Raw genomic sequence first — 27,869 nt, 5'->3', positions numbered from 1 at the left:
CTTTACTCCGTCGCATATCACCTACTCAGAGGTAATCTCTGCCTAACATACAAAGCTATGTCAAACCCAGAGCTGTTGGACATGCTCCACTTAAAGAAACCCAATCCCTCCAAGCTACATGCTCTAGGGACCTAAAGCTTGTCACCACAATAAACACAACATGCTGGAGGGATAGATTCTTGTCCCAGAGACTTCCCATACTCTGGAACAAACTACCTATCTTTATCAAACAAAGCTCCTCATTAGCACTGTTCAAGAAAAATATTGATGATTGGATGGGAAATAGGAAATTTACCCCAGGATCACCTCTGTGGCTCTGCTCAACAGGGGCACAGGAAAATAATTTCCTTGGGTGGCGAAAGCCAGGGTACCTTTTTGGCTAGGCTTATATAGGCCCTAGGGCCAATAGCCTAGTACCTACCTATGAACCTAGTAACCTGCCAAATATTAGTGTATGCATATAACACAAAAGCTGGAAATGCAAAATTACACATAAAAGGTGGGAATAACTTAACATAATGATGCTTTCTATATTATCTTTAAATATCAATGGTTTCACAGATATACAAAAAAGATTACTGCAATATATTAAAAATGTAGAGTGCAAATAGCTATGCTACAAGACACACATTTGGAAATAAATGACCATATAAATTTGATAAAGAAAGAATTTCAGGACGGTTATTCAGTGGAACACCTGGGACAAAGGAAAAGAGGAGTGCGTATGTTAATTGCAAGAGGAGGTCCAATAGTGATAGAAGAGGATAAAAAAGATTACAATGGTAGATTTGTAGTACTAAGGGGCTACTGTCAAGGAAGGAGGATTACACTGGAATGTATTTATATTCCACCTAAAACTGCTATAGTGGAGCTTATAAAATTCCAGGAGAAATAATCAGCTTTCAAGAGGGAATATTATTTCTAGGTGGGGACTGGAATTTGATTTTCAGCAGTGAAGATGCATTGGGGGGGGGGGGGGGCAGAAGGGAAAATATAACAAAGTAAGGTAGATTTTTCAAGACATTTATGAAAATATTTGGCATGGAAGATGTGACTTCAGTACTAGGAGTTTTGTGTAAATTTCCGTATTATTCCCCAAGATATAAAAATTGGGCTAGGCTAGACAGAACTTGTATTTCACAGGAACATGTGCATTTAATTGAAGATCTTGATAAGCACACAATAAATATTTCAGATCATGCGAATAAACATGAAATACTGGTGTTTTCCCACCTATCTCCTGAAAAGAGAGGAATTTAACAAATGGGTAGTGGAGAATATACAGGAGTTATTAGAGGTCAGAAATTTCTTCTGAAAATGTAGCTAGGGGGTGGGATAAAAGTAAAGTGGAGTTTAAAAATAGTCTGGAAATAACAGAAAGAGAGATGGTTAAAAAGTAACAGGAATTATTTAAAAGGACTCACAAATGCTAAAGTATTGCAGAATAGGGGGAATCTCACTGAACAAGATGAGGAGCAATTGCAGAATGGGACACAGAAAATAAGGGATTACCTTGATAATATGCACGAGTTTAGAAAGATTGCTGTTAAGCAACTGTTTTTTGATAACTTCAGAGCACAAAAACATTTAGCACATCTCTGGCAACAGAAAGTAGAAAGGGTTGTTGCCAAGCTTAGGGAGCTTATAATAAGGGAGATAACAAGAGATGCTGTAGATGTACTAGAACGATTTCAGAAATTTTATGAAAGTCTGTATAAAGCAGAGAAATCAAGAAAAGCTACAGATGGAAATGTTTATGGAAGAATTAAGTACGCCAAGGTTAGAGGTAGATGAGGCTCAAGTACCAACAGGATAGGAGGAGAGGATAAATATGGTGATGTATACAAATCCACAGGAAAGTCCCCAGGAATACATGGCATTCCTGTGGAAGTTTGGAAGCTAGGAGGGAAAAAAAATGATAAAAGATCTGGAAAGTTTTAACAGTATTTTAAGAGGAGAAGCACAAATATCCTGGAAGAAAGAGGTGGTCGCTGTAATAACTAAAAAGGGTAAAGCTACATCAGATCCAGCTTCATACAGGCCCATTTCTATCCTAAACCATGATTATAAAGTAACAGAAGTTATGTTCTTACCATAACGTTCCATGTTAGTTGTCTTCTTCTCGCCTTCTTCTTGCTGGATGGGTTCCCACTCTAAAGCTCGAGAGTTGGTTCCACCGGCTCGAGGCTCCCCTTATATCCCACAATGCTAGGCGAGAGTTACCTCAGATCTCGTTTGTAAGCTAACCCCAGCTTATGATAGTAACAGTATAACTGTAAACAGAGTCCACCTCTAACAACAGGAAGAAAGAAGGGTGACCTACATCCTGAACCAGGAAATATGCATAAAAGCATATGTCTAAGAAAGAGGTGGTAGAAAGAGAGGTCACAATCACAACTCCTCTAGGTCTGTCCAGGCCAGGGGAAGGAGGAAGAAGAAGAGAAGAAGACACATGGGCGTTATGGTAAGAACATAACTTCTATATGTTGTTGTCTATCTCATTCTGCTGGGACGTCCCTAGCACCTTGTCCCGGGTGGCCTAACGAACAGACTCCTGAGAACAGTGGAACCAAAGTTAGCTCTATGCCTAGAAGCTAAATCCAACTTATAATGAGAAATGAAAGTGTGAGGAGTAGCCCCGCTGCACAAATGGTGTCAATAGGCAGTCTGTCTTGGAAGGCTAAAGAAGTAGCCAAAGCTCTGGTGGAATGGGCCTTAGGTTTATCAGGCAGCTTTTGATGTCTAATTTCATATACAAGGGAAATCAAAGATGTTAGCCATCTGGATAATGATACCTTTGAAACTGAAAGTCCCTTTCTGCTTTCATAGGAGACAAACAGCTGATCAGATTTTCTGAACTGTTTTGTTCTATCCAAGTAGTACCTCAATTGACGGTGAACATCCAGGCAGTGTAATTTTTGTTCAGACCTATTGGAGTATTCTGGAAAAAGACACAGGTAGATCAATGCTTTGATTTAGATTTGACGTCGAGACCACCTTAGGCAAAAAGGACGGGTTAGTTCGTAAAGATACTCTGTCCTTATGAAACAAAAGATAAGGAGGAGCTGAGTGCTTGAAGCTCTGAAACTCTTCTAGCTGATGTAATAGCTACCAGAAAAAGAGTCTTCCATGATAATAATTTTAAAGAACAGGAGACTGCAGGTTCGAAAGGTTTGAGAATCAAAGAAGCATGAACTAAATTTAGGTCCCAAGGAGAAGGAGGATTTCTTATAGGAGGTCTGAGAAGAAAAACCCTTTCAAAAAGGCTTTGCAAAGCTTGTGGGACATTAAGGCAGATTCAGAAATACCCACATGAAAGTTAGAAATAGCTGCCAATTGAACTTTAAGTGTAGAGGGAGATGAACCTGCATGGAAGAGTTCAGCTAGAAAATCAAGGACTAATTGGATGGAAGCAGTGAAGGGATCTATGTCCTTTCCTTGAGCCCAATATGTGAAGCGTTTCCACTTACTCAAATAAATCTTCCGAGTGGAAGATTTATGGGAAGTTATAAAAAAATCTCAACCAGAGTGAGAAAATGGGGGAAGCCTGGCAAGGGTGGGAACTGTAGGAACCAACCAGTGAGGTTCAGAGAGCGGAGGAGGCGATGAAACTGACCCGACTGATGGATCAAAAGATCTGGAACTAGGTCCAGATTCCACGGTCGCAAAAGAAAGCGATGTAGAAAGGGGAACCACACTTGTCGAGGCCAGTAAGGAGCAATGAGGATCAATGAGGCCTTCTGAGCGATAGCTTTCTGTATCACTTGAGAGATTAGTGGGAAGGGAGGAAATGCATACAGAAGTCCCCGGGGCCAAACTTGGACTAGAGCGTCTCTGCTGGGTTGGTCTGGTAAAGGAATAGAGTGAAATATTCTCTGCACTTGCTGTTTTGGGGAGTAGCAAAAGATCGCAGCAAGGCTGACCCCACTTGAGAAAAATTTCTCTCACTACAGAGTCTTTCAGAGACCACTCGTGAGGCATGAGTATAGCTCTGCTCAACTTGTCCGCAATTTGATTGGACTTTCCGGAGATGTGCGTTGCTATCAGAAACCGCTGAGAAGAAATCGCCCATTGCCACAGTCTGAGTGCTTCTCGACACAGGGGTATGACCTGGTTCCGCCTTGTTTGTTGATGTACCACACTACAGACATATTGTCTGTTTGGATTTCCCAAGGAAGAGAGTCTTGAAGGGCTTGCAACGCTAAAAGCACTGCTCTCATCTCCAGAACATTTATGTGCAAGTGGCATTCGCTTGGTTGCCATGTGCCCTGGACCGTCCTGCCCTGATAATGCCCCCCAGATCAGGGAGGCATCCGTTGTCAGAGCAGCAACCGGAGGAGGTGGAACAAAGGGTCTTCCCAACAAGAGCTGAGGAAGACATCCACCACATGAGATGATTTACATTGGAAGTTGCTGGTATGACCATTGAGTAAAGAGCATCCATTGAAGGATTCGCATGTGGAATCTGGCTAATGGAAGCAGAGGTATGGCAGCTGCCATAATTCCCAACACTTTCAGAACTAACCTGGCTTTGATTCTGTTGTTGTTGAAAGGAGTGATACCAGTTTGTGAATGTCTGTTATTCTCTGATGTGTTAGTCTCGCAGACATGTTTACTGTATCTAGATTGCCTATGTAGGTAATATGCGACAAGGCGACAAAACAGACTTTTCGCTATTTATTGAAATACCCAGCTTTTGACAAACGCGAAAAGTGTAATCCCTGGCCATCAGAAGGAGATGCTTGGTGGGAGCTGTGAGGAGCCAGTCATCCAAATATGGAAACACCTGGAATCCTTGTCGTCTCAGGTGAGAAGCTACCACTGCCATGCATTTGGTAAACACCTGGGGGGCAGTGGTGAGACCAAAGGGCAGGGCCCTGAACTGAAAATGACTGGTTCCCAGCCTGAAGCGGAGGAATCTTCTGGGCGTCTGTTCATTTTATGTGATAGTACGCATCCTGAAGGTCTATAGAGCACATCCAGTTTCCTTTGCCCAAAAGGGGAAGGATGGATTGCAGCGTGACCATCCGAAATCTTGTTTTCTTGACTGATCTGTTCAAGACACTGAGATCCAAAATTGGTCTCCAGTCCCCTGTTTTCTTTGGAACTAAAAAGAACCTTGAGTAGATTCCGGATCCTTGCTGGTCTGCTGGAACTGGATGAATTGCTCTTTTTGCAAGCAGTTTTGAAATCTCCAAAACCGCTAGATCCCTTTGAGCGGGTGGAACATCTGGAAGGGATTTTGTTGACTGATTTGGAATGAAGAAAGGGGATAGAATAGCCTTCGGAAATGATGGACTGTACCCATTTGTCTTGAGTCAGGGATAGCCAGGCTTCTGGGTACAGTGACAATCTTCCCCGACTGCCTCGAAGATGGGCAGTCGGGCAACACCTCAGGGATGCTGAAAGGGCTTGTCAGGAAGGCTTCCGATTGCCCTGGTTCTGCAGACCCCCTGCCCCTAGGCGTCTACCATTGTTATTCCCGCCTCTGCCTCTGGCAGGAACCACATCTTTCCACCCCTCTGGCCTTTGGGGTAAGGCCTAGAAGGAGTAGAAAAACGGACTCCGACGGCAGAAAGGGTCTTGCCATCAGTTTCGCACCTAGTCAAGGTTTCTTTCACTTGAGGACCAAAGAGGGATGATCCATCAAGGGGGAGTTAGTGAAAGATTGCATAGCCGCATCCAGGCATGCCTGCGCCTTGATCAAGTCCCTTTGAAGGCTAAAATGGCACAGGTAGTTCAGCTTAACGCATGGTAAATGTCACTGACGGAACATCCGCTTCCACCTGTCCATGGACCTAGATTCCTTGTTAGGTGGATGGACAGGTACTGAAGGATCAGCTAGCTCCTTCTTAGTGGCAGCAGCTACCACCATAGCATCCACAGAAACTCCTTTTGTTAAGAACTGTTTGTCTGCTGGTGCCGTTATGAACTTGGAGGGTCTCCTGGGAGTGGGGTCCACTGAATCAGGAGCCGTCCATGCCTTCTTAGCAACCACCTGCATGGGGGTCAAAGGGGACACCCAGGAGGTGGAAAGCCAAACGCCTCAAGATACACAGATTCGTCCTCCGAAGGGTTGAGGGCTGGCCAATTTCCCTCTGTTTCAGGATCTCCAGAATGTCTGCAAATGAGACATCTTCAGAAGGGGACGGGGGAACCTCAGAATCATCCAAATCTGTGTCTGGCGTGATGGACTCAGGTGAGTCAATGTGTTTCCTCTTACACTTCCTCTTCCGAGGGGCTCTTCTGCCAAATCAGGAGAGGCCTCGAAGAGGATGAAATCCCACAGGGGGTTCCTGAGGAGCTGGCTCTCTGCGGTCCGGGATGAGGGAGTGAGTCGACTTAACCTGAGGCACTGTAGGAGGGGGACGGAGCCGACTGTGGAGTAGAGCCAGGCTCTAACACACTCCGCATGACCTCGAATGCACCCCTGTCAGGCAGAGCCAGAGGTCCCCGCCCGAGAGCTAAGAACCCCCTCGGCACCGACAGTGATGGCTCGAGGCTGATGTCGGACCATCGGACAAGGGTCCGATGTCACTCACCCCTCGAGCCGAGATTCTTCCAAGGAAGAAAAGCGGAGCCGACAACAATTGTATCGGCTCGACGCTATCACAGTCTCGGTTCCGACGCGGCGCCGAGCGCAAGAGAGTCGAAGGAGGAATATGTTGATGGACGGGGCAGGCATCGACTGATGAGTCGGGCTCTGAAGCATCTGGGCCAGTGCCTCGGACTTAAGAAGTCGACTCACTACCCTCTGAAGGTCATGATCCGACAGCCTCGGCGACCTAGAGGAGTGAGATCTTTGGCTCGTTCAGATAGCAGGGGAGATCCTGGGGTGACCTGGACCTCTTCTAGTTGTCGGCTCCGAAGGTCTGGTCGGAGCCGACACGGGCAATCTACTACCTCGGCTCCGGCCGAGGGAGCCACAGAAACTGTGGACTGAGACTTATCGGCTCCAGCCGGAGCCGATGAAGGCAGAGGTTGAGAAACCTTAGGTCTCGGCTCAGTTGTCGGAGCCAAGACCTAGATGCCTTAGAGGGCTTCCTGTTGAAACAGATAGGGAATCCTCTGGCTTGAGTAAGCCTCTTAATATCAATTTATTTTTCTTTCCTGCAGGACCCTGGGGCTGAAGCCATGGCACACAGCACAGGAGTCCTGCAGGTGCAAACCCCAGACAGTAGACACAAGAAGTGTGGCGTCTGTCAGAGACATTTTCTGACAGCATGCATCACACTTCTTGAATCGAGACCTTTGCTTCCTTAGACATTTTTAACAGGTGTAACAAACACACACACAAACACACTAATTACACCCTGTCAAGTTTAAATTATAATAAAACCACTAACTAGGATTTTAAAATAATACACACACTCCACTAGAAGAGAAAGGCCTGTAGGCCCAAGGGAAGAACCTAAAGTTCTTGAGGAAAAAACGAAATTTTTAGAAGGGGATAAAAATTTCTCTAAACTAAGGGAAATAAGTAAAAATATTAAAATTAATGGGGTTTTGATAGACTAAATTACACAAGAAACAGTCACTTACCAAGCCCCGGTAGAAAACCAACCTCGCTAGCTGTAGGGGCACACGAGATATGAGGTAACTCTCGCCTAGCATTGTGGGATATAAGGGGAGCCTCGAGCCGGTGGAACCAACTCTCGAGCTTTAGAGTGGCCGAGTCGGAGCCGAGGTCGGCTCCGAACCCATCCAGCAAGAATGAAGGCGAGATAGACAACTTAACATTTTATGTTTATAATGGCTAAAAGAATGGCAAAGGTAAAGCCAACATTGATAGATATGGATCAGTGTGGTTCTGTGGAGGGAAGGCAAACATTTGACAACATTAACAGGAAACTGATGAGCGAGAGGGAAGCAGAATGTAAGAAAATACCACTGTTGTTGGTGGGTCTTGATGCAGACAAAGCATTTGGTAGAGTAAGCTGGGAGTTTATGAGCACAGCAAGGGAAGCATTTGCATTCCCCTGATAAAATTATAAGGTTGATTAGGAGGATATATGAGGGATTGGAGGCGAAAATTAAAGAGGTGGGCTCCTCTCTGATAATTTCTGTTTGAGCAGAAAAACCAGGGAGGGGTGTCCTCTTTCTCTTTACTATTTGCATTATATTTAAAACCACTGGCAAAGAAAAAAAAGGTACTCCGAAATTCAGGGAAATAACTGGTATAGTAGTCAAGAAAAGCTGGCTCTGTTAACAGAGGATATTATTTTATACCTGATAAAACCAGAAAAGAACATTTCAGTGCTGTGGAACATTTTGAGACAGTTTTAAATCTTTTTGGGATACAAAATGAATGAAGCTAAAATAAAGCCGATAGCTGTAAATTATGCACCCACACACACACACACATGTTCAGCAATATCCATACTTATGGGGACATGACATAATGAAGTACTTAGGAGCATGGATTAAAAAGGATTCTGGTTTGGCAGTTTAAGATATGTGGAAAGAGACTAAACAAAAGATAATACAAAAAAATGAAACTTTGGAAGCTCTGTTACATGGATATGAATAGCAAGAGACGAGCAGTTAAAATGTTTTTAGTCCCTTTAGTTTTATACACAGTTCAGGCTTATTTTTTTTTTTTTATCAACCAGAGGAGAAGTTGTGAATTGCAATTAATAAAGAGCTGAAAGATTTCATCTGGGAGGGGAAGACAGCAAGACTTAAGTGGGATAAAGCTGATTCTTCCAATTGAACAAGGCGGTTTAAGATTACCCAATTTGAAGGGGATTTCAGAGCGAATATTTAAGGCTTCTATACATAGCATAAGCAGAAACCTAGAATTCAAAGTCGAAAGGTATGATGACGATGATGAAACAGCGGGGAAACAAGAAACAAGGAGAAACTTGGGGTTTTGGATGCGGATCCTTAAGGAGAATAATAATAACCATGCAGAATATTACATTCGTAAATTAGCAGAAACTATTCTAAGAAGTAAACCAACACAGGAATGCAGAAAGGAGATTCTGCTAATAGGAATGCAATTAGGGATACAGACAACAAGCAAGAGGGGGCTGGAATTTATTAGAAAAAAATGGCAAAACAACCAAGGTATTAAGAGCAAATAATTAGACAGGGGAAAGGTAACAGAATGAGAAAAGGGCAAGAATTTATTTGGACTGCAGGCTAGAGACTGCCTTACCTATCAAGGAATTCACTTATGTAATAAGGCCACAAATGTTTCTAATCCACATTATGTTTACATAAACAAATGCCATTTGGCTGTTCTTTGCTTTATTTTTTCAGTGGTATTTATCAAGCTGCAAGTGTACTTGCTATTAATAGGCGACTGACTTCCAATATGTGATTTTTATTTGTCTGCTTGATATCATATAAAAAAGATTTGCCTTTTTTTTTTTTTTATCAAGAATAAAATAAATCATGCAATAAAAAGTATGCTGATAGCCATGGCCACAGACAAGAGAGCAAGAGGAGCATGGCTGCTCTAAGGAAGCAGCCTCAGGAACACATTCATTAAGTACATCATTAAAATGTGCATCGTTGCACAAAGGGAAACAATGACAAGAATCCAGCACTACTCTAAACAGTGCAATAAGCTAGGGAAGGAATTCACAAAAGGAGTGGGCCAGGAATTGTGTACTTAGTGTAAAGCCTGTTACACAAGAGGAAGCTCAGTTCTTCAAGTACATACAATAAAGTTAATGTTTTAAAGTTATTTTACCATCAGTTCCCTGAGGAGTATCGATACTTCCCTCTGGTTGCTAAAGACCAAATTCATTTTATCCCTGAGGACAGCCCTTTGCCTTGTTCATTCTCCATGGTGAGAGTCAAGTACACTGGGAGCATGTTGCTGTCAACCACTCTGAAGGATGGGGTTTTTCTTTGGGCCCTATGTCTTCTTCACTCACTTTCTTACATCTAGCAGTTTCTTTCCCCTGCTTTCTCTCTAAACATACCATAAGCCTGCTTTTCTCTCACTTAGTATTGCGATTCCTGTTTGTATTATACTAATTTATCTTTAATTTCACTATAAACTGGCTAAAAAGTATCTAGCTGTTAAATCATTATCATATAACTTCTATCTACCCTTAATCAATGTTTACATATTAAGTATAATTTGGTATAATTATTTAAATGTTATTTCATGCATTATTTTTAAAGACTGTAAAATTATTATTCCTAAAACATTTTGTATTACTTTTGAGCTTTTCTCCCTGGGCCTCTGTTGAAAAGGGTTCCTACCCAGTCATACTTTCCTGGTAATCAAATGTTAATCAATCAATAAATAAATAAAATGTTCCCAGCAAGCATGTGCCTGTAGCATTCAAAAGGATGTGCAGTGGGCTCCCACAAGATAAATCTATGCTGCTGTGAGAAGCACTCACAGGCCTCCCATGATAATACTTTCTGTACTACCCTCAGTCTCCACTGGCAATTCCAGCATGGAACATGTCCCTGAACACACATATGGCCGATTACCCCAACACGAAGACAGGGGGAGGAGGCAATGCCTCATCATTCCTCTCCTCTCCCAAGCCAGGTCCGCCAAGGTCCTGACCGGTTAGTTGAACTTGGGTCACTTCAGCCACAGTCAGGGTTTTTTTTCAATTCTTTTTTTTTTTTTTTTTAACCAAATAAATTTAAAATTTATTACTATAAAAATCTTATAAATAATAAAGCTACAAACATGCATGCTTCTAGCTTTATACAATGACCAAACTGTTAAGATTTCTGTATACATTTTGCAGTGACGAATATTACCATGCTGTCCTGTATTGCAAGCAACTCTGTGCAACAATCATCAAGCTCCTTGTTGAACATCAAAGGTGCTTTTGTAGACTCTACAGTGATGCTGCTCATTTCCAACTCCAGCTTGGACTCTTGTTCCAATCTAAAGAAAAAATACATCATTTAACAAAATAATAACAAAATAAATTTAATTTAAACTCAAACATGTGCAGATTAACATACTTTACCTTTACAAAGGACCAAGGGACAGTTACATTAAAGTTGTTTAAACTAAGATAATGAATTTTTTAAATGCTAATGGCTGGACTTCAGAAAACACCACCTCAACTCATTTTAGCAAAGTAATTGAATACAGACATTTATGGTATCATATAGCCTCTTTATAATGAAATCAGATGTCTACAAGAGCCTTCAGCCTATATTCAACATGAAGGTGAATTGTGCCTGCATATTCAACTGCATTTAATTTTATGTAAAGCACTAAAAAATCAAGAACCCTACTTGCCTTGGGGTCCCCAATAGCCCTTTGACCACTTTTAAGGGAAGGAAATAGTTAATCTGAATTTGCATTGCAAAACCATTTAACTGATATGTTCTGCCCATGAGATGCATTGTGATTCAGGTCATAAGATCATAATGGTGCTGAAAAGCTGTGCAAATTTTTTTTTACATTAAACTTAATTACAGCTAAGCAAAGAAGTAAAACCCATGAGGTTGCATGTAAACCTACATTGCATGTTAACAATCAGTGTAATCTTAAAATGGAAGTGCACACAGATAACCAAAGAAAATGCAGCAAAAGTTCAAAATGTTACCACATTCCCTTTAACTGTGTGTGCTAAAAAGCAGCTAGCTCCCACTGGACCCATGGGTAAGTTCAAGAATAATGTCCTTCTGCATCCTGTAATGGAGGAGGAACTGCACACTTTAGGAAGGCAGAATCACTTGCCCAAGCTTGCTGAAGGAAACACTGACAATGGTAGTTAACATTATATAAAAAGGTAGAGCAAAACTTACTGGAATGGTAAATTAATTAGGCATTTGAATGAGAAGTGGTAATTTTCAACTAAAGTATTACAGCAGGTGCCATTTCTAACAGATACTTGATTAAGTTGGAAGATATTGTTAAACTATTAAAATGTTGGCAAATATGATATTAATTGTAAAAAAATATTTAGACAACTTCAGCAAGTAGAATAAAATCATGAAAAAAACACTACCTATAAATAAAAAGTAGAATATTAAAGCTATATAATAAAGTGGCAGTTTGGATTTTAGTTACTCAGCAAAATGTTCTCAATGGAGATCCGGCTATTAAAAATGTTAGTGAAAATCAAAGGTGAAAAAAACGTCTCTCCACCCTTAGAAAACTGTCTGTTCTTATTTTGGGTTGAGTACAAACACAGATGAATCTGTACTGCAACCTGATATTTGTAAGCCAGCAGTCTAGGAGAAGGACTATACAGCAGAAACAATAAAATAACTTGCATCCAAAGCAAATAATATTTTCCACTCACTCATTTAACATTTTACTCAGTCTGAGTCGTATCTGAACAGGCTGTGATTGACTATAGCATTACAGGGCTGTTACTTGCCAGTCAGAGTTGCACAACTGTGGAGTATACTAAATAAGGGGGTATGGGGACACAGCCTCCAATTTACGGGTACACCCACATAACTACTTAGGAGGAAGTAAGTGTGGTTCTTATTTAGACTACTGTGTTTGTGTGCTGAAGAGATTTTTGGCTAATATTTATTAGACAAAGATGAAGCATACACAATTGTTTAGTAAGTATCACTGTTGAATGCAGGGGGATGATATACTGCAGCAATGCTGTATCTTAATTTGTGCAACATACTTGTTCTGTGCATTCAATGACTAAACAGAAACTGATGAGGTTTTCTTTCGAGATTGTGTCTGACTCAGTGAATATGCTGTTTGACTACAGTCGAGGTCTCTGGAATACATTTTCTTATATGAGGGGTGACTGCTGTGTCAGCTTGTCTCTCTCTCGAGCTTCTACTCCATCTCCTATTAACATTTCCCACTACCCCCTCTTTCTCCAACATCTTTTAATTCACAACCCTAGTTATTCTATATTTACTCGTGTACTCTCTAGTCACTCTCACCATCTCTACTTGTGCTGTTACTCAAAGCCTTTCTAATTCCCAAGTCCTATTCACTCCAACACTGTTGACTCCCCCCACCCCCATCTTCTGTTATGCCTCCTACCTTCTTCACTTATCTTTTTCTTTCTTGGACTGCTCTTTTTCTGAGCTACTTAATTTCAACACAGTCAGTCTGGCAGTCTGCTTTGCTTTACGTACACTAGATTTACCTTTAGCAAGCATGTGTGTCAAATTCTAAAAAGAAGTTATGTACTCACCATAACGTTCCATCTGAGTAGGTAACTTCATTTGTCAGCAACCTGTGGGTATCGGATCCGACGTGGATCCAAGCCGGCAGCTTTCCAAGCTAGAGATCCGAGCTCCAAGCTCCTCCCCTTACCCATAATGCCCTACCACCTCCTTCCAATCCCCAGATCGCGTCTGCCCATCTACATAATCTCACCATAACAAAGCAACAACCTGGAGAATCCTAACCTAAGGATTAACAAATGACATGGATAAACCATCCTAGTGATCAGGAAACCAAAGAACCAGGTTAGGGGGAAGGAGGGAGGGTCGGTTGCTGACAAATGAAATTACCTACTCAGATGGAATGTTACGGTGAGTACATAACTTCTTTATCTGAAGTAGGAAACGTCATTTGACCATCAACCTGTGGGACAGAGTCTCCAGCTACCAAAAAACTTGGGAGGTCCTTAAGGAAGGATATTCCGGAGCACTGCAGAGCCAAAAGCTGCCCTTCCTCTAGACAATAAATCCAATTTATAGTGAGAGATAAAGGTATGAGAGGATGCCAAAGTAGCCGCAGAACAAATGTCATCCAAGGGAATTCTTGACCAGAATGCAGCTGATGTAGCCACAGAATGGGTAGAGTGAGCATGACCCCCAGTATGTTCTGGCGGGCCAGATAGTTTATATATGAACAAAATGCAATTCTAAATCCATCTGGCCAGAGTCACCTTCGATACAGGCTTACCCAAGAAGGGTTTAGCAAAAGAGACTAATAGCTAATCAGACTTGCAGAAGGCCGCTGTTCTGTGTAAATAAAACCGGAACTGCCTATGAACATCTAACAAATGAAGTTTGTACTCCCCATTATTTTGATAGTTAAGGAAGAAAACTGGGAAATTAATGGACTGATTGATGTTTGTCTCGGAGGCCACTTTAGGTAGGAAAGCTGGGTTAGTCCTGAGAGAGACCCTGTCCTTATGGAAAACCAGATACGGGGCCTTAATACAGAGAGCTTGAAGCTCCGACACTCTTTTAGCTGAGGTAATGGCTACCAAAAAGGCAGTTTTCCAGAACAACAATTTCAAATCAACAGAGGCTGCAGGTTCAAAAGGAGGTCCAGTTAGAGCTTGAAGGACCAAGGTTAGATCCCAAGAAGGGACGGGGTTCCTAACTGGAGGTCTCAAGAGAAATGTACCTTTCAGAAAGGCCTTACAAATTTTGGTGGAAGCGAGGGGACTGAGATTATCTCCAATGTGAAAATGCGAGATGGCAGCCATTTGAACCTTTACAGTAGAGGAACTGGCCCCTTGCTGAAAAATATGCAATAGAAAATCGAGCACAGCTGGGATGGGAGCAGTGAAAGGGTTCAATTTCCTATGAGACACCCAAATAGAAAACTGCTTCCATTTACTATTGTAAACCTTCCTGGAAGATGGCTTATGCGCCGTTACCAGGATAGATCTAACTGCAGACGAGATACCGGGAGTCCTAGCAACTAATGGAACTGGATCAACCACACTGAGAGCTTGAGATCGACCAGGTTTGGGGGCTTCAATCCCAAAAGATGAGATATTATATCCAGGATGGAATCCAAGATCCAGAGAGGAGCTATAAGATGAGACCGCAAGCACGGGAACCAGGTTTGACGAGGCCAGAATGGGGCTATGAGGATAATCTTGTTCCCCAACCGACGAGCTTTCTGTATGAATTTTGTTATCAATGGAAGAGGAGGATAAGCATACAGAAGACCGGGTGGACAAGCATGAACTAGAGCATCTCTGGGGCTCTCCCCCGGAGGGGGAATTAGAGCAAAAATCTCGCTGCACTTCGCATTGGAAGGAGACACGAAGAGTTCGCAGCAAGGCTGACCCCACTTGCAGAAGATCTGTTTCGCTACTAAGGGATTCAGAGACCACTCGTAAGGCGAGAGGGTGGTTCGACTCAGTTTGTCCGCTAGGATGTTGGACCGACCCGGAATGTGCATTGCTAACAGAAAACAGTTGGTGGATCTCACCCAATCCCAAACTCTCATGGCTTCTTGACAAAGAGGGTAAGATCTGGTCCCCCCCTGTTTGTTGATGTACCAGACCACCGACATGTTGTCTGACTGAATCGCAATAGTCCCTGGAGGGAGAAAGGCATGAAGGGCTTGCAACGCTAGAAGCACCGCTCTCATCTCCAGGACATTGATATGCAGAATGGTCTCTGTCTGAGTCCATGTACCTTGAACAGTTCTGCCCTTGTAATGCCCCCCCACCCAAGCGAGAAGCATCTGTGGTCACCGTGGCTTGGGGTTGCTGCATAACAAATGGTCGCCCTTCCCGAAGATCTCGGGAGTGGAGCCACCACAAGAAAGAATTTCTGCACACACTGCTGAGAGGAATCGGCAAGTCCAACAGATGGTGAAGGATGGACTACTGAACCTGTAATGTCCACTGGAGAATCCTCATGTGCAAGCGGGCTAGGGGCGCGAGGTCGATTGCCGCTGCCATGGACCCTGGAGCTCTCAGGACTAACTCCACTGAAGGGGCAGGTGACGGGAGAAGGGTTACAAAGTGTAAGGTCAAACTGCGTAGTCTGTCTCACGTCAAGAAGGCCTTGGTCTGAAGTGTGTCTATCCTGGCCCCTATGAACTCCAAGAATTGAACTGGTTGGAGGGATGACTTCTTCAAGTTTATGGTGATCCCCAAATGGGATGCTAGAAGTAGGAAACAATCCCTGGCTAAGCAGAGCAGATGCCTGGTGGAGGCAGTCAGGAGCCAGTCGTCTAGGTAAGGAAAAAACCTGTATTCCCTGAAGCCTCAGGTGGGCCTCTACAACTGCTATGACCTTGGTGAACACCCTGGGGGCTGTGGTGAGACCGAAGGGTAGGACCCTGAACTGGTAATGACTGGCCCCTAGCCAGAAGCAGAGAAACCTCCTGGAATGCCTGTCCATGAGAATGTGATAGTACGCATACTTGAGGTCTATGGAGCACATCCAGTCCTTCTCCTGCAGCAAGAGCAGAATGGATTGAAGCGTGACCATCCGGAATTTTTTCTTGGCAATGAAGAGGTTCATTGTTGAAAGGTCGAGGATTGGCCTTAAGTCCCCCGTCTTCTTTGGCACCAAAAAGAACCTGGAGTAATTGCCTAATCCGGATTGTCCTGGGGGGAACGTGCTGGATGGCTCTTTTTTTCTAGCAGCTTTTTTACCTATAAAGCTGCAGCCTCCCTCTGACTGGGTGGTACATCGGGGAGGCGCCTCGACTGAGGAGGCAGATATATGAAAGGGATAGAGTAACCTCTGGATATTATTCGAAGCACCCAGCGATCTAATGTTATGGACGCCCATTTGGCCAAGTGCTTCAAAAAACACCCCCCGACTGCCTCCAGAGAGGAACAGTTGGACAACCCCTCAGGGCTGCTGCGTGGGTCGATCAGAAAAGGGTTCCGTGACCCAAAATTTTTCAGCCCCTCTTTGCCTCTGGGCCAGCGTCTACCTTGTCCCCCTCTACCTCTGAAGGACGAAGGGTCTGGAGCGTAACGGGACTGCTGAGACTTCTAGAACCACATCTTCTTTTGTCCTCTCTGGTTCCTAGAAAAGGACCTTTGAAGAGCCGAGAAGTGGACTCCGACAACAAACACGTCTTCCCATCTTTTTCGCTCTGAACCAATGTGTCGCGGACGGTCTTCCCAAACAGAGTAGAACCGAAGGGTGCGTTCGCGAAGGACGCCTTGAAAGGTCCCGGAAAGTCATAAAGCCGGAGCCAGGTGTTGTGACGCCTTAAGGCGATACTGGACCCGCTGGCTCTAGCGGCTCCTTCCGTGGCATGGGAAAGTAGTCGCACAGACGTGTTCGAAACAGATTTGAGAGTGGCCATGTGAGTTGAGAAGGTCCGTTTGTCCTTGGCCGACATGGACTCAGGGGGAGACTCAGCATATTCTTTCACCAGATCCCGCTGAAGTCTAATTACATGGGCCAACTAATTCAGTGCCCTTATAGAAAAGGTAGCTGAAGCAAACATCCGCTTCCCGATATGATCCATAGTCCGAGACTCCTTATCAGGGGGATGGCTCGAGGAACTATCCTGAGTGAGTTCCCTCTTGGTGGCTGCCGCCACCACCATGGCATCTACTGGGGAACCCTTACTCCAACCCGTCCTATCCATGGGGGGACTGAGAATCCTGACACACTAACGGATAAACCAATGAACTCCACAAAACCACGAACCAGCAAGCAGGAACACTATCAGAGACGGCTTTGTAATATAGAATGGTTTAATAAATCCAAGTAAAGTTAGCGCTTTCGGCCAAACCAATGTTCAGCCTTCATCAGACAAACAGCAAAATGCATAGTGAAAGAACTTTTTATGTTGTTAACATATGCTTGGTACCAATCAGAAACAAGTGCATTCACTAATTACATATAGCTATGGTAACCTTAAAGAAATGCATCGCATAGCTTATAGGAAACACTGAATAGTGTTTCTTAAGACAGTTACTTAATACAATACATAATCTTTGGAATTACTTAGACTTGAATTTTGAAATGTAAAATGTGCTAAAAAGCACATCCAATGTTATATAATAATAAACATAAACTGTACATAAAACATTTAAAATACAAGTAAAAATTGAACCTTGCATGTCACATTCTTTAAACAAAAGTCGGACCCCTAGGATGTTAACTTCTCAATGTGTCATATACACCTAGCGTTACCGGAAAAACGATAGACCTGGATATACATACCTATTGAAAATAAGGTTCATGTTGCCAATTCTATTCAAAAAGTAGATCCCATGTGAATACGTCTAATCGTAAAAAATCGTAAAAATATATATTACATATTTTCAAATTGAATGTAACAAATTAAAAAGCATGTTTTCATCTAGAGGGTACCCACTTAATTTAATTAACAATATTATTTTGGAGGTATCTAGCAAACGTAAAGAAGGCTATTTCGTCTCCCTACTTTTTACCAACAACAACAATGAAGAGAATGCAAACACAGAAAACCCATTAATATCAGTAGGGCTCTCTAGGGACAATAGGTTGGAAAACAATAATTATTGTATTTCCTTTTTACACACCTTTTCATTGGACTTTTATAAAATCAGAGAAATTGTCAATAAAAACTGGGATGTAATAAAACATGACAATACTCTTTCCAATATATTGGGTGAAAAACCAAAACTAACTTATAGGAGGGGACAAAATCTAAAAGCCATTTTAGAGAGACCAAAGAAAAAAATTACCTCTAACCGGCCACATGGCATGTACAAGTGTGGTGCATGTGCGCAGTGTAAGTTCCTTAAAGTTGGAACACAATTTACCATTAACGATGAGGTATATAAAGTGAATAACCATTTTAACTGTGATTCTAAATCTGTGGTTTATGTCGCTCTGTGTAACCACTGTAAAGCTTTTTACATTGGTAAAACGGAGCGTAGGATAAAAACCAGGATTTACGAACACATGTATGCTGTTAGTAGACATGATGAAAATAATGCCTTAGCTAAGCACATTCTACACAACAGTGGGCATGCGTTTAGCTTTGTTGTATTGCAACAAAGAACCCCAGATATAAGAGGGGGCCCGTGGCAAATAAGATTAGAGATTGACGAACTCATGTGGCAGATTCGAACTAGAGCCCATCTTACACCAGGAATTAACGACAATCTCTCTATAAAATGTGTTCTTAAGTGGTTATCCTACAATAGGTAATTAAACCAAACAACTCAGAAGTAGGTTTGTGAATAGTTAATACTAAATTATTACCTAAACAGATCTTTTCACTAAAGATGTAACATGATTGATTACATCATCAATTTTGAGTTTAATATTATTCATTTACCATCACCTTCATGTATTTACTTAAAGGTGATTAGTAAGGGGTCTATAGGAACCACATGTCAAAACACCTATGTAATACATATTTTTACGATTTTTCACGATTAGACGTATTCACATGGGATCTACTTTTTGAATAGAATTGGCAACATGAACCTTATTTTCAAAAGGTATGTATATCCAGGTCTATCGTTTTTCCGGTAACGCTAGGTGTATATGACAAATTGAGAAGTTAACATCCTAGGGGTCCGACTTTTGTTTAAAGAATGTGACATGCAAGTTTGTCTGTTTGTCTGATGAAGGCTGAACATTGGTTTGGCCGAAAGCGCTAACTTTACTTGGATTTATTAAACCATTCTATATTACAAAGCCATCTCTGATAGTGTTCCTGCTTGCTGGTTCGTGGTTTTGTGGACTGAGAATCCTGTCTAGCCTCCTGGGGATCGGCTCTACAGTGTCCGGTTCCTTCCACACCCTGGTAGTGATGAGATCAACCAGGGGGTCGGCCGGAGGGGACACCCAAGAGGTAGACGGGCCTGCGAACGCCTCCAGAAACACCAACTCGTCCGAGGAAGGCTTTTGGGCTGACCACCCCCCTTTCAGGCGAAGTATTTCCATAATGTCTCCAAAGGAGACGTCATCGGGGGGGTAACCTGGGGGAACCTTCCCCTTCTTCCAAATCGGTGTCCTCTGTGAGGGACTCAGGGGTGTCCAAGTGCCTCCTCTTACACTTACTTTTGTGAGGGACCTCCTCGGTGGGACTGTCCGAGGAAGGCTCACTAACAGGGCCGTGTTCCTCCAGTGGAATGGGCTGGGGCATCAACGCAGGCTGTCCCTGGGACTGGATGATGGAAGACAAGCCCAGCTGCAAGGGAGTGGGGGCTGGATCCAAAGAGGAAGGGGTCTGGAACCTCTCGAGAGAACCCTCTCCACCACATCATAAGCCGAGGGTGAACCAATCTCTCTGGGCTCCGTGGTTAACACCCTCGGATCCGGCATGGGGATCGGTGTCGGAGCCGAAGCGCTCGGACCTGAGAGGGAAGTGTGCTCCGACCAAAAGGAACCAAAGACACACTGCCCCCCCCCCCCGGATCCGATGCACGGCTCACAGCTCCGAGAGCTCAGATCCGAAAGGGAATCTGACAAATTCAAGGGCATGGCCGGCGTTGAGGTAACTATAACCGTCGGTGCAGACACCCTGGCCCCGGGACTCCTTGGATCCGACGGCTCCGAAACCAGATAATGGATCGGAGAAGGAGCTATCGGGGCAAAAAGTGGGGCTGAACTCCCCCCCCCCCGGAGGGGGGGGAGGGGAGGCAGTAGCACTCCCATCTGCATCTGGGTTTGGAGAAAATGATGCATCATCCGGTCCATATCAGCATCAGAGAGACTGCGGGTCGACTTAGAAGAGGCCGCTGAAGCTGGCCGGGAGGGCCGTCGCGACAACCTCGAAGATGGTCGGGTCTCCTCCTCTGGCTCCGGTGAGAAGCGTGGAGAACGGAGCCGAGGGGAGGAAGGCCCGGAAATCTTCTGAGGTGAGGAGAGCAGCTTGGCAGGTGGGCCGAGGGGGCAGAGTCGGCCCGCCGCTTGTGGCTCCTATGCCTATCTTTCTCCCTCCCTCTCTCTCTCTCTCTCTCTCTCTCTCCTTCTTCTCCTTCCTACAGTCCCTCTCTCCCTGAGAAGAAATGGGAGGTTTGAGTCCCAGCCAGGGGAGAGGGAACAACAGGCTGAACAGCCGCAGCCATGGCTGTAGCCACTGAAGGAGAGGAGGAGGAAGCAGACTCCGAGGGTAGAAGACCCGCCAGAATCAGCTTATTCCTCCTATCTCTCAGGGCCCGGGGGTTAAAAGCTGCACAAATTTGGCAGCCCGAAGACAAATGTGGAGAGGGAACAACAGGCTGAACAGCCGCAGCCATGGCTGTAGCCACTGAAGGAGAGGAGGAGGAAGCAGACTCCGAGGGTAGAAGACCCGCCAGAATCAGCTTATTCCTCCTATCTCTCAGGGCCCGGGGGTTAAAAGCTGCACAAATTTGGCAGCCCGAAGACAAATGTGATACCCCCAGGCAGAGGACGCACTGAGTGTGGCCATCCACTGGGGAAAGCTTATGACCACACTCAGTGCACTTAGAAAAAATGGCCTTAGAGGCCTCGGCCATTATCCCAAAAGAAAACACACACACATCTCACACAAACACCTAAGGGGAAGAAGGGGGAAGTACTAGGCTTTAAATTAAGAGGAACGGCAAAGGGGTTTAAACTAAGGAGTTAACTGTTCACACACACAAAAACTAATAAGATTTTTATAAACTTTTCCTACTCACAGATTGCCTAAAGCTAGGAGCTCGAGAAACCCGTGCTTGACAAAGTCGCGGCAAATGAGATCTGGGGATTGGAAGGAGGTGGCAGGGCATTATGGGTAAGGGGGAGGAGCTTGGAGCTCAGATCTCTAGCTTGGAAAGCTGCCTGCTTGGATCCAGGTCGGATCCGATACACACAGGTTGATGATCAAATGAAGTTTCCTACTTCAGATCACTTATTTTTACTTACTTAGTATTTGTTGACTGAGACAGTCCAATTGGTTAGAGACTAATAGAAAAAAAAACAGGCAGAAAAGTTGCATGTTAAACAGAAGAATATTTACATATACACAGTCATCCTTATGGAAGACTTCAGATAAAAAAAGATATGTAAAAACAAAAAAGTGAGATAAAGAGATGCAGCAGTACAATATGAACTAACTGTTTAATAAGCGCTTTCGGAGTGGACAATACCTCTCCTTCTTCAGACAAGGTAAACACTAATTAAGCTTCATTTTATATAAAAAGTATATAAACAACCTAATTATTCAATTAAAACCATTCCAGAATGAATATATTTAAAGGACTATTACACAAAATAAAACCAAAAATTAAGAATATCAAATATTCAAAAAAGTTCAAATATAAATACGAGCAAATAACTTTTTTGAAGAAATTCCAAATAGAAATACATGAAAGGCTTTTTTAAAAATACTTTAAATCTTTAAACCCAGAGTAAAAAACTTTATCTAATATTTATGCAATTGAGCCCAATGTATAAAACCCTTCATTTAATTGTGTATTAAAGCCATAGTTGTATTCATAAAATTAAAAAAAAAGGGGGGGGGGGCAAAATAAAAATCAGTAGGGGAATAAACTACAAGAGTGTTAATATTGTGTAATCTAAGGTAGTGTTACAAACCTATGTGCTTAGACCACCTACACCAAGCATTAAGCATCAACTTCTAAAAGAACTAACTGTTATGTACCTAAAATGCTTTATTAGGTTAAAGTAATACAATATACTTAAGGGATATATACCAATTTACATATATTGTAGTAAAAGAAATTCACATTTCAATAATGGGGAACATACCAATATTCATTAATGAGTAAGAGCTAAAAACCAGAACTTGTAAGTTAACATGCCAAGAACCTACCTCTTCAGGGCCAGGTATTTAAGTATGAATTTAACAGAGACATACTTATTAAGCCCTGGAGGTATACAAGATGCAGTCCTTTTGTTCCGCAGGTATACCTGCCATGAATTTTGTAATTCCTATCTCTAATTTTTACCTGGCTTTCAGTACTTAAATGCCTACACTGTTGGCATGCCCCACATCTAAACATACCTTTAGTTCTACTTTGTGAAACCTTGTTTGGATATTCAAGAAGCGCTTTAAGATTAGCACCTCGCCTATAAGTTATTTTAGGTTTATCTCCAAGGGCTTAATGAGTATGTCTCTGTTAAATGCATACTTAAATACCTGGCTCTGAAGAGGTAGGCATCGGGCGCCTTAACCCGGCGTTCGGTTCATCCCGCAGCGCATTTAACAGAGTATGTCTCTGTTAAATTCATACTTAAATACCTGGCCCTGAAGAGGTAGGTTCTTGGTATGTTAACTTACAAGTTCTGGTTTTTAGCTCTTACTCATTAATGAATATTGGTATGTTCTCCATTATTAGAATATGAATTTCTTTAATTACAATATATGTAAATTGGTATATATCCCCTCAGTATATTGTATTACTTTATTTAACCTAATAAAGCATTTTAGGTACATACTAGTTAGTTCTTTTAGAAGTTGTTGCTTAATGCTTGGTGTAGGTGGTCTAAGCACATAGGTTTGTAACACTACCTTACGTTACACAATATTAACACTCGACTGATTTTTATTTTGCCCACCCCCCTTTTTTGAATTTTACGAATACAACTATCACTTTAATACACAATTAAATTAAGGATTTTACACATTGGGCTCGATTGCATAAATATTAGATAAAGTTTTTTACTCTGGGTTTAAAGATTTAAAGTTTTTTTAAAAAAGCCGTTCACTTGTATTTCTATTTGGAATTTCTTCAAAAAAGTTATTTGTTTGTATTTATATTTGAACTTTTTTGAATATTTGATATTCTTGATTTTTGGTATTATTTTTGTGTAATAGTTCTTTAAATATATTCATTCTGGAATGGTTTTAATTGAATAATTAGGTTGTTTATATACTTTTTATATAAAATGAAGCTTAATTGGCATTTACCTTGTCTGAAGAAGGAGAGGTATTGTCCACTCTGAAAGAGCTTATTAAACGGTTAGTTCATATTGTACTGCTCCGTCTCTTTATCTCGCTTTTTTGTTTTTAAAAAAAGATATGTGAAATATGTATATGGTGCACTATGGAGATATTTCTCTTTTGTTAAATAGTGGAGCATGCACACATATATAGTTACCATACTGTAAAACCTAAGATAAAGTGTGTACACATATCTGGTACATTTGGATAATTACCTTTTATCTTCACTTCTGGCACATCATCAAAAGTTTAATCACATCCTTGGAGTATCATCAACCCTACTAACATTTCCCTAAACGTACTACATTCATGCTATTCAATAAAAACTAAAGTTCACACAACACAGAAACAAAACTCAAAGATACATACACAAGCTAACCAAAAACAACCCCCCAAATCCAGATCTATTGCTACTTTTAAAGAAAAAAAAACAGTAGAACATGGACTGCATCTCTCACTCACTTCACTATAAAAAAGTGACTTTACACCCTACACATACAGTACCCTAAAACAGCACTGTCTACCAATATCAGCTCTTTAGAAATGAAATGTGTTTGTATCAGAATAATAAATGTTTTAAATAAAAGAATAAAAAATAAAATACCAATCCCAACAAACCAATCAGAAATCAGCATTAGTGGCAAAACACAAGTACATTACAGGATTAATAAACCCTAACATAACTGTTACTATACTAGTAAAATAAACTAAACACTTAACTGACACTACAAGAATAAAGATTAAAAAGTTCCTGAGGACAGGTCAGCAGTATTGCATACAGTAATAAAGCTTTGACTATAATCAGACCATTAGATTTCAGGCTAGTTCGGGTGCTGGGAGAGTAGAGTAGGAATGAGCAGTTCAGCCATTCTGGGGGAGAGAGAAGGTGGTCACTGTTGGTCATCGAATTGTCACATAAGTGGAGGCCTGCATGCCACTGGTGGCCTTAGGGGTCAGGGAATGTTTGGTAGCTCTTGCAGGTGTATTTGTGGGAGCTTACATGTAAAGGTCACATGACAGCCCTGTGGGGACACAGGTGATCACATTAGTCACCAGGGGTTGAGGGTTAGGCTATGTAAACATCCCTCACTGGCAAGAAGACATCAAGGACACAAACTGCCACCAAAGCTCCCAGTAAACCCTTTTTCATTCCCCACGAGGTAATACACAGGGCAGGGAAACAAATGGGCTGGCTTCATGGGGGGAGATTAAGTGGTTAGCAAGCATGATGGGAAATAGCACCTAGAAAAAAATACTTCGAACTACAGAAGAAAACCACTCAAAAGACACAATTTATAATATCCTACACAAACTACTGAAACTTTGCAGTACAGCTCACTGAAGTCGATGAGAAAAGTTACTTGACCTAAAAACACAGGAAGAATGGATAGATACATGGAATATGTGGGAGCATGTTTTGTGTGATAAATTAAATAGTTTGTACACCAGTATTCAAAACTGAATTTGATACACAGATATTTTATACTGCAGAAATACACACCTGGGTTTATGATGAGTGGCAACTCATTCCCTAAACCTACAATACAAATGATTTCATGCATCACTCATGAGGCCTCCATGTATCTACATATTTATAATCACATATTTGTATGTGTGTATACATACATACATATATATATATATATATATATATATATATATATATATGGGTCTATATTAGTTCATCGAAGTATGTATTTGTCGAATACGTATTCATCGACAGCTAAACAGCGAAATTCATTACAGCGAAGCACAGAATTTTTCCCAGGGTTAAGAGCCACTGGTCCATCAGCACAACTTTGCCCTTTTCCCTACCACAGTGCGGAGTTAGTATATACAGTTGGGAGGGGGTGTATGGGGTGAAGCCCCTACTTGAGTGGGTTTGATTCAGGGCAGTGCATGTTTCGGAGTGCTAGAGGGCGAGTAGTTCCCAACCCTGGGAAAAATTCCATGCTTCGTTGTAATTAAATTCGCAGTTTAGCCCTCACTGAATATGTATTCGACAAACATGTATTTCGATGAATTAATACAGACCCATATATATATGTTGTTGTGTCTTTCGGCTTTTCCCGGTTAGGGGTTGCCACAGCGGAACTCCGGTCTGCTAATGATTGGTAGTTGATTTTTATGTGCCGAGTTACCAGCCGTGACGCACAACCTTCAACGAAGGTACACCCATTCACGCATGTCTCCACGCAGAAGACGCTCTAGCTGAGAATAGAACCGGACAGCGTCTTCCTGTGAGGCGACAATGCTACTGCACCACCACCACCGTGGGTTATATATATATATACACACACACACACACACACACACACATACACACACACACACACACACACACACACACATACACACGTATATATTATTACACATACAAATATATCCATAAATTTACACATTCACAACACATACACAGGTAGTGTTTGCGAGTTAGGGTTAAAACAAAGGCTATGCAGCGGGATAGATTTAGTGTTGTGTGTTATTGCATGTGATGTGCATCTGGGTCTCTTCCGTAGTGGTAGTTTTTTGGAAAGGGTTTTTTTATGATAAAGTGTAAGGTAACAATTAGAGCAAAGACAATGGTCTCAGATTAAATGTAAAAAATGTGACATAGTTCACTTTGGTAAAAAACAGTTTAACTTACCATAGAAGTGATGCACCCCTCAAATCAGACACTGCTGTGAGAGATTTAGGCACTCTTTTTGAGAATTCCCTACTTGACCATCATGTCCCTGACAGCAGACTGGAAAGCCTTTTTTAATCTGGTTCATCTAATTTCCAATGGCATGTCTACTATAGCCACGGAAGCCTCAACTACCCTTTACTCAAATTACATCAGATCCATTACTGAATATAATGCACCTTTTGGCATGTATTTGTCTAAATGTCTGACACAACTTGAGAGACCTCAAAGACTCATTACTAAAAACATCAGTGGCCTCAAAAATCTTAGTGATCAGGAGAGACTGTCCTTACTCTATATTCAGCTGGTTTACAGAAAGATCCAACCCTATTTAACCCCCTACTCTTTCGCAGAACTAATGATACTTTACATATTTGGTTGAAGGAATTAAGCCTTCATCAGCAGATAGACAAGATGTGCTTGTGTGATAGATTCATATCCCAACATGTACCTCGGCTCTGGAACAAACTTCCACTACATGTCAAGCAGTAGCACCCTTCCCACCTTCAAGGTAAATCTAGATAACTGGATGGGCAGCCTCAAACGCACTCTTGCCTTCCTTGAGGCTACAGGTAACTTTTTAAGCAGGGCTTTTTGGCTAGGGTTGTAATGTTTTGCAGACTGATTGCCTAGTACTTATCTATGAACTTATGAACATAAATAGGGGCTCACCCCATGACTGTCCCCTCACTCCATGACTGTCCCCCTGCACTTGCAATAAACATTCTCCCTCATAACAATTAACATTGTTAGTTACAATATGTGCTGTTAAACACAAAAAAATGTTAAAACCTGGTTTATACAAATTAATCTTGGTTAATCAACAGTCTAACTCATCAAGACTAGTGTAATGGGGTATGTGGGTGTTTATCTTTCATCAATTTAAGAACCTAGGTGGTGCCTTTAACTCTAGCTCCTACTACATCTACAAAAAGTGCTAAATAAAAAGTAAAAAAATCTAACAATGGTTCAGTAAGTGATCCAATAACTGTAACAACAGATCTTCTGGGCATTTATTGGCATTTATATGAAATTTAGGCAAGATATAAAAAGTCTGAATCCACAACCACCATCTCTTTTTCTGTTTTCTTTCCTTAATGATATCCACTGAGATGGCAATATTTAAAAAATGGTCAATTATCCACGTAATGTTCAAATGTATTACAAAAACATACTGCCGGATTCAAGATGGCTTGCACGGAGTGTACGAGTAGAGTAAGACTCCATGCAGCCATCATGTCCGACGAGTGATCCGGGAACAGCTTGTAGGGGTGTGTAAGAGAGCTCCTAAAACGTCTCCTACACGGACAGGGCTGGGATATGCAAATTACCTCACTTGCAGCCGGAAGGAATGCAAATGAGGCAAATTTGCGATCCAGGAAGCACAAACCTGTCCGAGTAGGAGCCGTGTTAGCTGCAGAAATGTACTCAGTTGACAACTGAGTACTGTTCTGCAAATAGCACAATGGAGCCTTGTCAGCTCCAAATAAAGGTTGCATATGGTTGAGGAAGCATGCCATTGGCCAAATATATGGCCATTGTAAAAGTTCCCAGATGCAAAATTAAAATAAAAATACTTTCCCCCCCCGGCGATTTCCGATTTTTAAGCATAGCGCAGTGCCGCGCAAACGGGGTGCGCTAAAAAAAATCATAAAATAAGAAAATAAAAGCCAC

General features: G+C 42.1%; 1 protein-coding gene across 1 annotated transcript in view; it reads right to left on the bottom strand.

Moving 5' to 3' along the window:
• Positions 1 to 27,869, bottom strand: part of LOC122804583 (cyclin dependent kinase 2 interacting protein) — a 304,009-nt gene that overhangs the window by 146,643 nt on the left and 129,497 nt on the right. Inside the window, exon 3 of the mRNA XM_044074535.1 lies at positions 10,741 to 10,870. Within this exon, the coding sequence (XP_043930470.1) occupies positions 10,741 to 10,870 (130 nt within the window). The remainder of the gene's footprint in view (positions 1 to 10,740; positions 10,871 to 27,869) is intronic.

This window comes from Protopterus annectens, chromosome 6.part0 (assembly GCF_019279795.1).
Source record: "Protopterus annectens isolate FY-2018-M chromosome 6.part0, PAN1.0, whole genome shotgun sequence".
Classification (NCBI taxonomy): domain Eukaryota; kingdom Metazoa; phylum Chordata; order Ceratodontiformes; family Protopteridae; genus Protopterus; species Protopterus annectens.
The sequence above is the reverse complement of the archived record's forward strand: the minus strand, read 5'-3'. Positions and strand labels throughout refer to the sequence as shown.